The sequence below is a fragment of the Gekko japonicus genome, unplaced genomic scaffold (genome assembly GCF_001447785.1).
Source record: "Gekko japonicus isolate JY-2015 unplaced genomic scaffold, Gekko_japonicus_V1.1 scaffold826, whole genome shotgun sequence".
Classification (NCBI taxonomy): domain Eukaryota; kingdom Metazoa; phylum Chordata; class Lepidosauria; order Squamata; family Gekkonidae; genus Gekko; species Gekko japonicus.
This window is the reverse complement of record NW_015177033.1, coordinates 446,237-460,545: the sequence shown is the minus strand read 5'-3', so window position 1 is coordinate 460,545 and position 14,309 is coordinate 446,237. Positions and strand designations below refer to the sequence as shown.

Genomic DNA, 14,309 nt, shown 5'->3' with positions numbered 1-14,309 from the left:
TTCACCTTCGGTGCCAGCGCCAATAGGGCCCCATCAAAGGTTGGGAGCCCGATCCCTGATCCCAACCCCCCACGACCCAGGTACAGGACCTCTGTCTTCAATGGATTCAGTTTCAGTCTGCTCTGCTGTAACCAACCAGCCAGAGCTTGTAATGCCCTGTCCAGATTTTCTGGGGCCAAGTGTGGGTGGCCTTTCATCAATAGATAGAGCTGGGTGTTGTCCACGTACCTCCAGATAATCTGGGCGAGGGGGCACGTGTAGATATTAAATAACACTGGGGAGACAATAGATCCCTGTGGCACACCACATTCTAGTAGGTGTCACTGAGATAATCCCCCCCCCAAGTGCCATCCTCTGTCCCTGACCTGTTCAAAACAACTGTGAGCTGGAATTAGATATCTGCCTTCTTTTGAGCACAGTCCTCTATAATGTTAGTTAAAATAACTGCACTAATAAATCAACTGAATAGCTAAGCAAATTGTAATAAGGTACCAGAAAGCTCTTTCTACAGTTATACTGAAAGCACCCCAAAGTGTTCCCTTAGGTTACACTTAAGCTAATTAAAAGTCCTGTGACACCTTAAAGACTAATGACATTTATTCTAGCATGAACTTTTGTGAGTCAGAACTCACTTCTTCAGATGCTATGCCACACTTTTATAGGGGAAATTACCAAAGGAGAGGGGTGGGGAATGGAAGAGTTGAGGATAGAGACAGGTGTGATTCTCTTTGTAAGGGACTAGAACAGATTAGGTTGTTAATGTTATACATAATGGATGATGAGCTTAGAGGTTCCAGCCTCTCTCTCTCTCTCTCTCTCTCTCTCTCTCTCTCTCTCTCTCTTATGCCCCCAGTAGGGGATTTTTTTATTGCCTTTTCTATAAACTACAACGAAATTTGGAAGGGGGTCTACAAACTATAGGAGAAAGTAAAGAAAACCCACTAAAACCCAAGAGATGGTGGTCATACATACTGCTTAAAAAGTTAGCTTTAAACTCAATGTTCAATTCAAGTTCATTGAATGTGGTCATCTAATAATCTATTTAAACTGAAGTAAAAATGTAAACACCACCGTATCTGACTTCTTAAAGAGCAAAATAAGTAATAATTATAACAAAACATTGTAAGAGATTTCAAAGTACAATTACATCTCATCTTTTATACTTTTTCTTTCTCAAGTGGTAGCTTGTCCTTGGGGCTGCCACCCCCAGGTTAGAGTCTGAGTTCTCGTCTGAAGATGCCACTGCTCCTTCTTCTTCACTTTCTTTGGTGCTGTCTCCTTCCTCCTCTTTTTCTTCTCCTGCTGGATGACTATGTTGATGCAGAAATTCATGTGCCTTTTCAACAGAGTAAATTTTTTCTTTCTTTTCCATAAATCTGAAGATTGTGCCTTCGGGTACAATCCATCTGTAGGGAATGTTGTTCTTCTGTAGGAATAAAACCAAGTCTCTAGATTTTCTTTTCCTTCTTATTTCAAGCGGAATGTCCTTCAACACTTTTATTTCTTTGTCCTTGATTTTCAGGGTAGTTCCATTTGTCGCTTTGAGAATTTGATCTCTCACTTGTCTTTTGGAGAATCTTACCATAAGTTCCCATGGCAGATTATTCTTTCTTGTAAATTCTGAATACGACCCATAGATCGTATCAATTTCGCTTTGTAATATATCCATTTTTATATTTCCCATGGGGCCTAAAGCCTCGCACATAGTCTGTTTCAGATTCTCTCCCTTCTCTTCTGGAACACCTTGAAATCTTAGAACATAGCTTGCTCTTTCCATTTGTAGCTGTAACAAATGAGACTCCTCCATCATTCTCTTTTTCTCCATCACCTGCAGTTGTTTTTTGAGCTTCTTGGTGTTGGCATCCACTTCTTTCAGCTCTTGCTCAGTTTTTTCTGTGTTTTTTTACTATCTCAGTTAATTGAGTCTGCTGTGTATCGAACGTATGGTGCAATGCCGTAACTTGTTCCAGAAGAGGGTGCAGTGCTTCAGTCAGCATCTTTTGCAGCTCTGTAGTTATGTCCTGTCTAGGCACAGAACTCGTTGGGCTGGCAGTTCCAGCAAGAAGCTTAGGTTTCACATGCTTGTCTTTCTCATCCTTCCTCGTGGGCACCATGTTTGGGAATTGTTTACTTTTTATAAAAGTTATCGCAGTCTCTGATACTCTTAAATCTGCCTGGTAAGTTCTTAAATGCTCTTTATTTAAATCCGTCTTGCCTCATTAGCCCACCCCCCTTTTCGTAGTAGCTCAAAGTTCGCTTAGTTTTTCTTAGCGGGGGAGAGTTCCCTCCCCCCCTCACTTTCAAAGGGGAGGTTTTCAACTAGTTCTTTGATGTTTCTCGCTTAGACATTAACTCACATTTCAACGATGAGTCTGCTTTTGTTTTCAATTCGCTTGGCCACCAAACACTTGCTCCAGTGTGCGATTTCTAGTTCCCATTTGGGACGCTCCGCAGCAGGACCACTGGGGCATGGAGTAGCTCCCCTTCACTGGCAGGGTCACCGGGGGAAGGGCTCTCTAGCGCCCCATGGCTGGAAGCCCAACACAAGGGCTTCAGGGGTGGTGCGCACACTCATGCCCCCTCCCAACTGTGGGCTTTGATGGCCGTCTCCCAGAGCTGCGGGAGAAAGTGACCGCCATGGCGAATGCCAAAACCCGGAAGCCCAGCCTCTCTCTCAAGGGGTACATATAAACAAAAGTGTCATTAATAGTAGGCTAAACAACAATAAACTGAGAAGGAAGCAGTCTGAAATATAAAACAATAATTGTGAAATATACTGGGTTCAATGTGCGCGAGTGACCAGCTCATGCTTTATTGTGAATCAGCTCAAACTAAAGACAAATTAGCATGACCGAAGCCCTGCTCAAATTCATACCCAACACCACACCCCCCACACACCCAATACCTGTGATAGGTTATTTACAGAGGTACTCCTGGGTGATAGGTCCATCCCAGGATTCTAGTAGTCCATTGTTCTGTGACCCCAAGCTGGGTCTGTCAAGGGTTAGAATCAGTACATAACATCCCTCCCCCCAAGGATCAGAACCTCCTAGCAAACAGAGTCCCTTAGATATGCCAGTCTGCATCGCTCACGATTTTAGCAATATGATTCTGTCGGTGGCTCTGGTCCTGATGCAGCAGCCATGGGGCCCGGGGGTGGCAGTGGTATTGGCACGACCTCGGGCCCATCCGTGTTGCTTGCTCCAGTGTTGCATCAACCGGACCGTAGTTGTGGGTTACTCACTGGTCACTAGGCCCCCTTGCGCAGCCTCAGGCTGCAACGCCACGTCATCTTCATCCAGGGTCATTGAGGGCAGTCCTGGCTCGGCGGGGAGGAGACAGTGGCGGAGCTGGTCAATGTTCCTCCGTAGTACCTGGCCGCCATCCAATTTCCGGGGGGGGGGTGTGCGCCAGAGGCATTGCCAAGGCAGCAGAAGGCAAGAAGTTTGGGTGAGCTGGGCTCCTCCATGCCTGGCAGAAGATGAAGTGCAGAGGCGAGAGGTGGGCAAGCAGAAGAATCGGCTTCCCGCAGTTCGACCCCATTATATCCTATGGGCCATTGAAGTCAATGGTGAAAACATAGGGTATATTCTGGGGGCTGGAGGGGAGGGGGTTTGAGGGAGAGGCTCCAAAATCGCAGGATAGCTGCTGGAGCCTCTCCCCAAGATACCTGCCATGTTTCAGGAACATTGAACCAGGGAGTCCAATTCTACAGGCCCCCAAACAGGTTGCCCCCATTGTTCTCTATGGTGGGAAAAAAGTTACTAGTTACTAGTTGATTAAAGTTGATACAGGAAGGGACTGTATTTCTATGGTGAGCTACATATTTGGAGGACCTGTCAGCCTATTGTTATCATACCACTGCAAGCCCAGCTAAACAGGCCCTTGCAGTTGTAGAAGATTGCAGATATCCCACATTAATCTGCACCCCAAAGATGGGTGGTCTAAAATATTAAAGCTAAAATGACTGTACAGAGCCCACAACTGGTTTACAGCATACTTTATTCAAGAGCTTCCTAAAAAACTTACAGGCTGTTGGACTTTTCCATTACATGTAATATCTCTTTGTAACACTAAAACAGGAAAAATTTAGCAACTAAATTAAGACATATTAAGTTATTCTTAAATATATAGAATGAGAGGTAATAGGACATGTAAAGTAAACAAGTACCAGATTAAAACATTTGATCCAACAACTTTAAAAAAATTTTATAATTAAAATTCAAAATATAAAACTAATCAAGAGGTGTCAGAACCATAGCACGAATTTTCAAAGTTAATGAAATATACTTAGCAACAGTTTCTGTGACCCTTCAGTCATTACCCGCAAAAATATTTGAAAGGAGATCATCTGCAGAATGAATAGGGAAGATAGCTAGGACAGGGGCTAGGATAGACGCTCTTGGCTTGGCATAAAACTTTCAAAAACAAAAAGTGAGATAGTTTGTAGTTTCTGGGATACACATAAGCACTGTGTCTGCTTCCAAGGAATCCCCCCCACAATGTCCCATGAAGTTCCGCCAAATAGAATGCATAAAAGCATGCCAATAAGAATATAACCACAACTGGTGACAAGATACACAGGGACAGGAGACAGGAGGCTGGAAATGAATAGCATTCCATGAAAGCAGCTTGTTTTCCTAAAAGCAAGACTTCTTGAGGAAAGGTTTACCTGGTTTATGGCCTATTGAGTGAGTTAATCCATTCTCAGATCTGAGCCCCTGATTATAACAGGTGTACTAGGACATGCCACATCTCAACCATCAGCCATCTTTTTTCAGCATCTGTCCTGCAGCATGACTGTAAAAATTACTCAGTCTCACTCTCCTCTTCCCCTCTTCTTCTCTTGCTTCCTTTCTCCCCAGATTCTTATTACATCCGTCTTAAGGAACATAAACCAAACCACCCAGTTTACCTCCCTTCAGAATACACATCTGAAAACTACTCAATCACTTCTTCCTTCAGCATCTCACCTTTTTCCTCTGTCCTACTTCTCCATTTTTTTTTACTGTAGCCACATGATGAAACTAAGGATCTTAGAATGTTTTCTGTCCTGCTAAGGATGTCCGTTGCACCATGAAAATGGGGTGGGGGGATGGGTTGAACCGTGTGTGTATGAAATATTCATTTTCTTCTTGATATCATAATAATCACCTTAGATTTCTATCACAGAAGAGCAGCTGTTCAGTCTGCTTGTACATCTTCAAGAAACTCACTAAGGAAAATACAACACTGAAAATTCCCTTCTAATAGTATCACAATAAAGACATGTTTCTCTGTATGCTATGTTGCTCTAGACAAATGGCATCTGCCATGGCATGCAGGCTTCTCAAAAGTAACATCACTTTCATACATTTGTACTCAACTGATATGATCCATTCAAAGTCAAGCGCTTTTAGCAGTAAATACTAAACACGGTGACACCCTTTGAGGTCCACTGAAGTCGATGAACCTAGAAGGATGTACCCCTGTTTAGAATGCCACTGTAAGTTACCTTGATGTTAATGGGGGAGAGTTAACCACACACTTAACCTCCCACAGATTTCAGTGGGACTTGAAAATGCAAAACGTGTTTCAATGATAAAGGCAGCTACATGGTGAACCTACCTCTGTAATGGCACATTTGGTAAACGAGAACGGGTCCTGCCCTGATCGTCACCACGGTGAGGAGATACAGATCGTGAACGATAATGAATTCCTCTTTGCTGTTCTGGCACAGTTAATGTTGTAGATTTACTTTCTCTAGTGCCAGACCTATAACCTACTGGTAAGAACACAACAAAATGAAGTTAGTTTTGGTCAGAAGTGGCAAACTATTCATATTTGGACTAATTTTCTAAGAAAATATCTCCCATAGATTACAAGATTTTCAGCTAGCTATTTAACTACTGAAAATCTCAAAATATCATGCAGCAAGGGCTAACAAGTAGCATAATCTTAAAGGTAATGCATATATAAAAGGGTGTGGGGGGGAGACAAACATACAACAACAGGAGAATTTACGTGCAAGACTGCAACAATTCCAAAGAGAAAAAAGTGAACAGGGGCAGATATAATACCTAAATAGATATTATTTGCTGCTAGGGTCACTTTTTCAACTCTTCTGTATTTTTAAATGAAATCTGAGACTGCAACATTGAAACAAGGTTATTGTTATGATTCTTGCAAACAATGAGATTGCTTATCAGTACATTCCTTTAGGTTTGAAGCCTGTGTTTCAGTTTCATTTAAATGAACTGCTGACATGAGTATGGGATAAAGAATTTGATTCGGTATGGCTCCGTTATAAAACTACCCACAGAATCTGTTTAACTAAGCATGACTATTAACAGTTGTTAGCCAGAGAACCCTATCACCACAGAACAAAGTTGGAGGGTAGAAAAAACCAAGTAAAAGAGCAAGATATCAAAATGCCATCGAGACCACAAATTCTTTGCATAAGCTAAGCACTGAAGTTAACTTTCCATTTAATCAGCAGTACCTTTAACCACCCAGGTTTTAATCCTGGAAACATTTTAACATTCTGTCTCTCATAAGAAAAACTGTCTGTGCAAATAATGTATTGATGTGATGAACCACTTAATTGCATAGAAAATCTTCCAGAAGGAGACAAAAAGACACCAGTAGTCAGTCTCCCACCAATAGGAAGAAAAGGACAGAAATATTAAATTAAGTCTTGAGGACAAATATACTTGAACATATTTGTTATACCATGAGCAAGCTGCAAATAAGTAATGGCTACGTGGATTGAACATTAATGATCCTTACAATTTTTTTGAATTTCACAACAGGGAATGAGGGAACCATTCTCAAAAAATGTATACCTGAAGCATACTGCATGTGTTTCATAAATCTTGTGTGGCCGCTTTGTGGAATGGAAAATGGGCTGTTGCACATGTAGAGAAGTCAGAATGGCAAAGGGAGGGGATTTTTAGTTTAATTACTTTGATATTATATTGAATTCTTAATCCTAGAGATGGCCAAGTCTTCATACACATACATCACACACAAATACAGGAATTAAACAAGTACATGGCTTTGTTAAAACTGTGTTGCACCAGAGGACATTAATACTTCCAGGGATACTGCAAACAGCTGAGGTAAGCCATATAGCAAAACACTACTAAAGTCATTTGGGTTCATTGATGTAGCTAATAGGCTTATTTAGGCAGTTATGCTCAATACTGTTTCAGAAAGAAGGACAAAATGTTCTATTTGAATTTCTAGCAGTGCAATCCTCTGCAGAGTTACTCAGACTAAGCCCACTTCAACTGCACTGTCATGAAAATGACTTTTCTGCTATCTCTAATGTCCCGCTGGGAGGGCGGGATAAAAATGTAATAAATAAATAAATAAATAAATAAATAAATAAATAAATGTGTTTAGTAACCTCTATAACATTACATAAATATCTTGTTTATTCACTATAGTGATAGCTGAATTACTACAGGTTATGTTGATACAGAGAGACTAGAAGTAGTTTGAAAGTTTTTACTGCAGCTAATCAGCTGGCCAAAAATGCAAGCTGCCTTTCCATCTCATACTGCTATTATCATCATTTCAGTTATTAATATCCAGGATCAGCCAACACATTTCATACTGGTTTTCTTATTCAGACAGGTGAACAGCTACAGTAAAAAATGTCACCTCCATTGCTTTGCTGCACTAGAGCTACCTAGCAGTAGGACCTTTGCCTCCCTGGTATAACTGAAAACCTCTTTCTGTGTACAAATTTTGGATAGTGATAGCTTATGAATACTTATGAGAAGTATAAAAAGATATAGCCCATGCTTCATGCACGTTAATATACAGTCATGCATTTTCAAAATATTCCATGGAGAACCTGTCACAATTGTAAGCCAGAGCTAGCAAACTGAAAGGAAACAAAAACATTAAATTCTTTTTCAGATTGACTCTTAACAGTTTGCATTTTCTTTTGCATACAGAACCACTGCTTCTTTCAGAAAGCAGCCTTTAGTCAGTGAGCATCCAAAAAAATGATTTGTTGTGTAACAAAAATATTAAACACTGCCATTGCAAATTCTGAGCAAATTTAATAAAGGATCACCATGGAATACTAAAGCCAACTATTTTCTAGAAAACAGTAATCTCTCTATTCATTCCCTCATAAACTGGGAAAATCCCAACTGTAAGGAGGGGGGAGCAAAAGAAAATGCAGGACCATGCTCTTCATACACGCACCTGAAGGAACTACTCCAATACCATCATCAACATCATAATCTGAGATGTCACTATCACTGATTCGCTGAGATCCTGTGCAACAGTAAGGCAAATAGATACCTGTATACTTGGTTCTTTCGTAAAAGGGTAAAAATATGTTTCAATAAAAAATTCCAGTTACTCTGGAGATCCAAATATGGGGTTGCATTCAAATTGAAAATACAACACTATAATAATAAAAAAAAACCCAATTATAGAATGGCTCAGAAAGTGACATGCTTTGGTTATGGCCTGAGCCCTTCACATACTTACTGCTGAAATTAAAGCAACAGCCAGTCTGGCCCTGTAGAAGGACATTAGCTATAGAAGGGCAAACATTAACAGAGCTGCTGTGACAAAAGGAAGATTAAATGCCTGTCATGATGGGCATAGCAAGTGAGCTCTGCCCAGCTTGCCAGGAGAATTCTTGCCTAATTAAAACAAAAGCAAAACAAAAAGAAGCATAAGATTGCAGCTTGCTATTTTCTCCACACACTCCAACAACTTTTAGAATGGCACATACATTGGTGGCTGTGCCATCCCACTTCCCATTTTGTCTCCACCAGAGCCATATAAACATTGCACTGCTGGGCCACTGGAGGGGAAACCACTGGTGCAGAACCAACAGAGCCCTACCATGTTTACTTCCAGTTCTCAAAATGGTTGAGCTTGTGCGGTGGCTCCAAGATTTGAATATCTGAATGTTTGTCCTGGCTCACATCTGCACATACTTTATGTCATTCAGTTACTGTACACTCGATGACTGCCAGCTGAGCATTTAAACTGATCCAGTGAAAAGCATTGTGTGATTATGGGAGTAACAAATGAGTCTGTTAACTAGAACTGATCAGGTTCTTTTGAATTTCATTTTCACTTTTATATTTATAGGAAAAGCACCTCCATTTTTCAATGGACTTTTGACTATGTTCTCAAAATTTGTCCTTTATAATCAAATCTTGGACATTAGAAGAGCATCAGTCCCTGAAGTCTGAGTTTTATGGCCAGCAAGGAACCGTGCAGATCTTTCCCCAAGTTAGCAGAGGAACTCCTGAGCATTGGGAAGAAAGACATTGTGTAATCCCTGATCTTGTCTGACTTTAACTAAAGTCAGCAAAGATCCTGCAACAGGTATTGGCTAAAGCTTAGGCAAAAGATCATCCCTTGATAGGGTTGTCAGACCCCCAATGGGAAAGAGGAATTCTCTGCATCCAGCTTCTCTTTCACACCACCACTCTGAGCCATTGTGAGAGAAAAATGCCATGAATAAGAACCCTACTGCTAAATGAACAATCTGTAGTAGTAGGTGTTGACTTACACCTGTGTCTGCCTGAGATCCTGGAAAGTCACTGACAATCACAGTTGACAATACGGACCTAGATGGATCAATAACTGATTCATTATAAGGTAGCTTTGTAAGTTCCAATGACTTGCACAAGATAGTATGCGCTAAATGCAGTGGGACTACTTTAGAATAAATGATCCAAAGATGTCATTCACCTTTTTTGTGTGGCAACGATCAAATGAGTATAAATTAAGTGAAATATTATGCAAGCTGTAAAGTCATAGGGCAAGTATGTGAAAAAGGGAGTTTTCTCCCATGTTTTCACACAGTTTTATTCAATCAGTCTTTGAAAAGTACGAGTTTTGTTGGAAAAAGAATCAGTCACTTAAATGTTCAGTTATATATTTCTTGTATTATAATAGGAATGTCAAGACTATTACTGAGGATGAAGAGGAGTTCAAAACCTACTTTGCAATTTTTTGCTAGAGTTCTCTCCACCATGGGCATGTCTCCTTGGCATGAAGGGTGATGGCTGAGGCAGAGGTAGTGAGGATTCATCATGTGTCTGCAGCTTATACCAATGTGGTTCATCATCTAAAAGTGCCGTCTCCAGCTCAATAAGGATCTGTAGGAAATATAACCAAATTCATCTTAGTTTAAAATCAAGAGACCACCAAATGCTTTTGAAATACCTTGAAATTATTTTACAATTCCAACATGTATTACCTCTCCAAGAAAGTCACTTTCCTCTTCTTGAACTCTTGGCTGATCCCAGACAGTGATTTCTAACATCCGTTCTCTAAAATCTCTACGATGCACATGGGAATAAAGAAACGTTTGGTTCCATTTTGGCTCTAAGCTTTTCTTTACTGTTTTCGTCCTTCTTTTACTTTTATCACTGAAACAGAAGACACCACAGTAAATTAACAAGCAAAAAGCAAGTTATATATTGCCAATCTCACTCCTTAAGTATTATGATGAATTACTGATGCTGATCACTGCCAGCTTTATTCCAGCAGTGCAAGTAGGCCATGGCTCAGTAGTATAACATCAAATTTGCATGCAGAAGGTGGGGGTCCAATCCCTGGCATCTCCAGTTAAAAGGTGAAGGTAATAGATGACCTCTACCTGAGACCCAAGAGAGCTGCTATAGTCAGAGTACATCAAGGCTCCCTAACCTTTTTGAGCCCGTGGGCACCTTTGGAATTCTGACACAGCCACAAAATTGCTGTGGTGGGCACACCCACCAAATGGCTGCCAAGGAAGGTGGAGACAGGCAGAAAATGGCTTCTGTAGCTTACCTTCAGGCACACAGTAAAAATCTTTGTTCTGTGGTGGCAGAAGCAGCCAAACCAACACCTAAAAAAATTTCCAGTGGCCAACTACACCATGCCAACAAAGGTCTGACTCGGTATAGGCAGTTTCATGTGTTTTCGTTCTGCAGTCTCCTGCCTGCACAGTGAGGGGAGAGACCTCAGATGATTGGTGGCCTTGCTACTCAGTCATACCAGCAATGCTGCCAGTTATGAATTAGGTAGACACCAAAGTGGGAAGAGGATGTACAGGATAACAAGATGCTATAAAAGATTCATTGGCAGGTGAAAGGTCTGACCAACTTCTGTTAATGAAACAATTAAGAAAGATGTTATCATCCTGAAATATAACAGCCGAAGGACTAAGTGATTCATACAAAAGCTACAAACACTGGAAAATGGTGCCACAAAGATAGCACAATAAACTCGGAGAGAACAGAAGAATGGGAAGAGAGCTAGTATAGTGTAGTGTAGTGTAGTGATTAAAGTAGGGGTGTTAAACATATGGCCTGTGTGCCAGATCAGGCCCATGCAGGGCTGCAATCCGGCCCAAGAGCAGCTGACTCTGTACTGCTTCCTGTATCTATCATCTTAAACAAATATTCCTTTGTTTAAGACCAAAAACATTTTTTCCAGGTATGGAGGGGAAGAGTCCTTTGTTTAAGACCCAAAAATTTTTTATTCCAGGTATGGGGGAAGGGAAGAGTCCTGTGTTTAAGACCAAAAAAGTTTTATTCCAGGTATGGGGGGGGGGAGGAAGGGAGGAAGAGAGAGTCCATCCCATGGAACTTGGAGAGATCCCCCTTTCCATTTCTAACAGATGAGGGAGAAGAAACCTAACAGCACAGCTTGCATTCCTTATTAGTGAAAGGGTGCGTGAGTACAGCAGCACCTTAATGACTAACAAAATTTGTGGCAGGGCATGAGCTTTCATGAGTCACTGCTCACTTCTTCAGATAAAACTGGAATGTGAGTCCATCTGTCCTTATATCTTGGAGAGTGAAGTGATTTCAGATGCCAAAAGACAATAGCAGGCATCGGTAATGAGAGAAGAAACCTAGGTCTCAATTCACTCCAGGAGTTTGCGTTGTCTTGAGCTTCATGATCAGCTGCAATTCAGCAGTCTCTCTTTGGAATTCCTTTGTAAGAGAACTGCTACTCTTAGGTCAGCAACTGAATTCCCTGGAAGGTTAAAATGTCCCCCCACTGGTTTTTGAATGTTGTGGTTTCTAATAGTGGTAGAAAGAGTAAGAGTCCAGTAGCACTTTTAAAGACCAACAACATTGTGGTAGGGTATATGCTTTTGTGAGTCACTGCTCACTTCTTCAGACTTTTTTCCATTTATTCTTTGCATTCTCCTGGACTGAATCCTCCTGTACCAAATTGAGACCCATGTTTCCTGTCTCATTACCGATGCTGATATCTCCACCCCTCTGCATATCAGATCTAATCCAATCATGGCTGCTATTGTCATTCGGCATCTGAAATCATCTTTATAAAGTTTATATCTCCGGTACCTTGTGTTACATTTTATGGCACACATGGCCTGGCCCGACAAAGTGATATTTATATCAGATCCAGCCCTCATAACAAATGAGTTTGACACATCTAGGTTAAAGTGTTCAATACAGAGCAAGAAAAATCCTCCCTTGACCATGGGCCAATCATTGTCTCTCAGCCTAACCTACTTTACAGGTTTGTGGTTATGTAAAAGGATGGAGAAAACTATCCTGAGCGTGGGATAAAAATGGGCTTATAAATAGATTAAAGACAAGGCTCACCAAGAAGGATTAGGAAGTAAAGAAAGATAACATGGGAAGGAAAGGTACGGCAAGAAGGTCCATAATTGCTGGGGCACCTCACCAACTACAGGCATTAACTAGTTTACCGAGACTAGTAAATAGTCCTGTATTTTTCTTGATTAGATATGAATTTTACGTAATTACATCACCCTGTACTTCTTGCATTCTGTAGGCCCTTGATCCTGCAGTTTGTTATTTTTTTCCCATTTCTCCTACATAACATGACAGCATGATGATGTTCTGCTCATTGTATATGAAGAAGTGGGCTCTAGTCTGTGAAAGTTTATGCTGGAATAAAATTTTGTTAGTCCTTAAAATGCCATAAAATCCCTTGTTTATTTTTTTTAATGAAACGAATTAACTCAGCTACCCTTCTGGAATTATTGTTCTGATACACAGTAATTTTCCATACTATCGGACAGATGGGATTTCAGTTCTTACCCACCAACACACCTAGATTCAGGAATAATCCATTAATTTCTACTCATTTGAGTCTCATTTGGTGATTTCAGCAACAAGCAAGAGGAAGCTAGAGGAAATTGCCTAATGATAGTTAAATTCATGACTTCATTTTTATGGCTCATATGCAGGGGTCATTTCTTATACACAGAGCTAGTGGGACTTCTCATTTGGTGATTTCAGCAACAAGCAAGAGGAAGCTAGAGGAAATTGCCTAATGATAGTTAAATTCATGACTTCATTTTTATGGCTCATATGTGACAGAAAATTCTTATACACACAAAGAAGGAAACATCTAATAAGACATTAATAATAGATTCTTTTGAACTATGGTGCTGGAGGAGACTCTTGAGAGTCCCTTGGACTGCAAGAAGATCAAATCAGTCAATCCTAAAAGAAATCAACCCTGACTGTTCCCTGGAAGGCCAGATAATGAAACTGAAGCTCAAATACTTTGGCCACCAAATGAGAAGGGAGCACTCACTGGAGAAGACCCTGATGCTGGGAAAGATTGAAGGTCAAAGAAGACGGAGACGGCAAAGGATGAGATGGTTAGACAGTGTCATAGATGCAACGAACATGAAATTGAGCAAATTTCAGAGGACGGCGGAAGACAGGAGGGCCTGGCGGGAGCTGGTCCATGGGGTCGCGAAGAGTCGGACTCGACTGTGTGACTGAACAACAAAAAAAGTATACATCTCATCTGAAATATTACCTTCTATCTGGAAGGAAATACATTTTCACGTAAGGATTCCTTGGTCGTCCATCTATTCTAGGTGGCAGATCTGTTGCTTGAAGAACATTCACTATTAATTGATGTCCCACTTTGTCATACCATAGCTTAACCTATAGTAAATTATAAATAATGGACATATATTTATTTGGATTAATAACCCATCCTATCCTGGAGATCTGAAGTTGGGATAAGAACAATATTCATTTTAAAAGAGCAAAAGAAAAATTACATTTAAATGCCCCTTTCCACTTAAGCCTTATCATGAAATACTCTGCCAAAATTAAAGTTCTATCCATTCACACATGGATATTTCTCACTAGGGGAGTGTACACACACACAAAAAAATCAGTAATTTTCAGGTTCGGGTATACCAAACCCAAAAAATATCACTATATACCAATATTCCCGAATTCCAGTATCGACATGATATTCGAATTCAGGAAATAATCGGTATTGCTGAATTTATTTGGCTCAATAATACCCTATGGGGACTGTCC

General features: G+C 40.7%; 1 protein-coding gene across 1 annotated transcript in view; it reads right to left on the bottom strand.

Annotated features, from left to right (window-relative positions):
* Positions 1–14,309, bottom strand: part of RIMS1 (regulating synaptic membrane exocytosis 1) — a 517,496-nt gene that overhangs the window by 166,309 nt on the left and 336,878 nt on the right. Inside the window, exons 15-19 of the mRNA XM_015427952.1 lie at positions 13,792–13,922; positions 10,229–10,400; positions 9,971–10,127; positions 8,203–8,274; positions 5,608–5,764 (exon numbers count right to left, since the gene is read on the bottom strand). Coding sequence (XP_015283438.1) covers positions 5,608–5,764; positions 8,203–8,274; positions 9,971–10,127; positions 10,229–10,400; positions 13,792–13,922 — 689 coding nt within the window. The remainder of the gene's footprint in view (positions 1–5,607; positions 5,765–8,202; positions 8,275–9,970; positions 10,128–10,228; positions 10,401–13,791; positions 13,923–14,309) is intronic.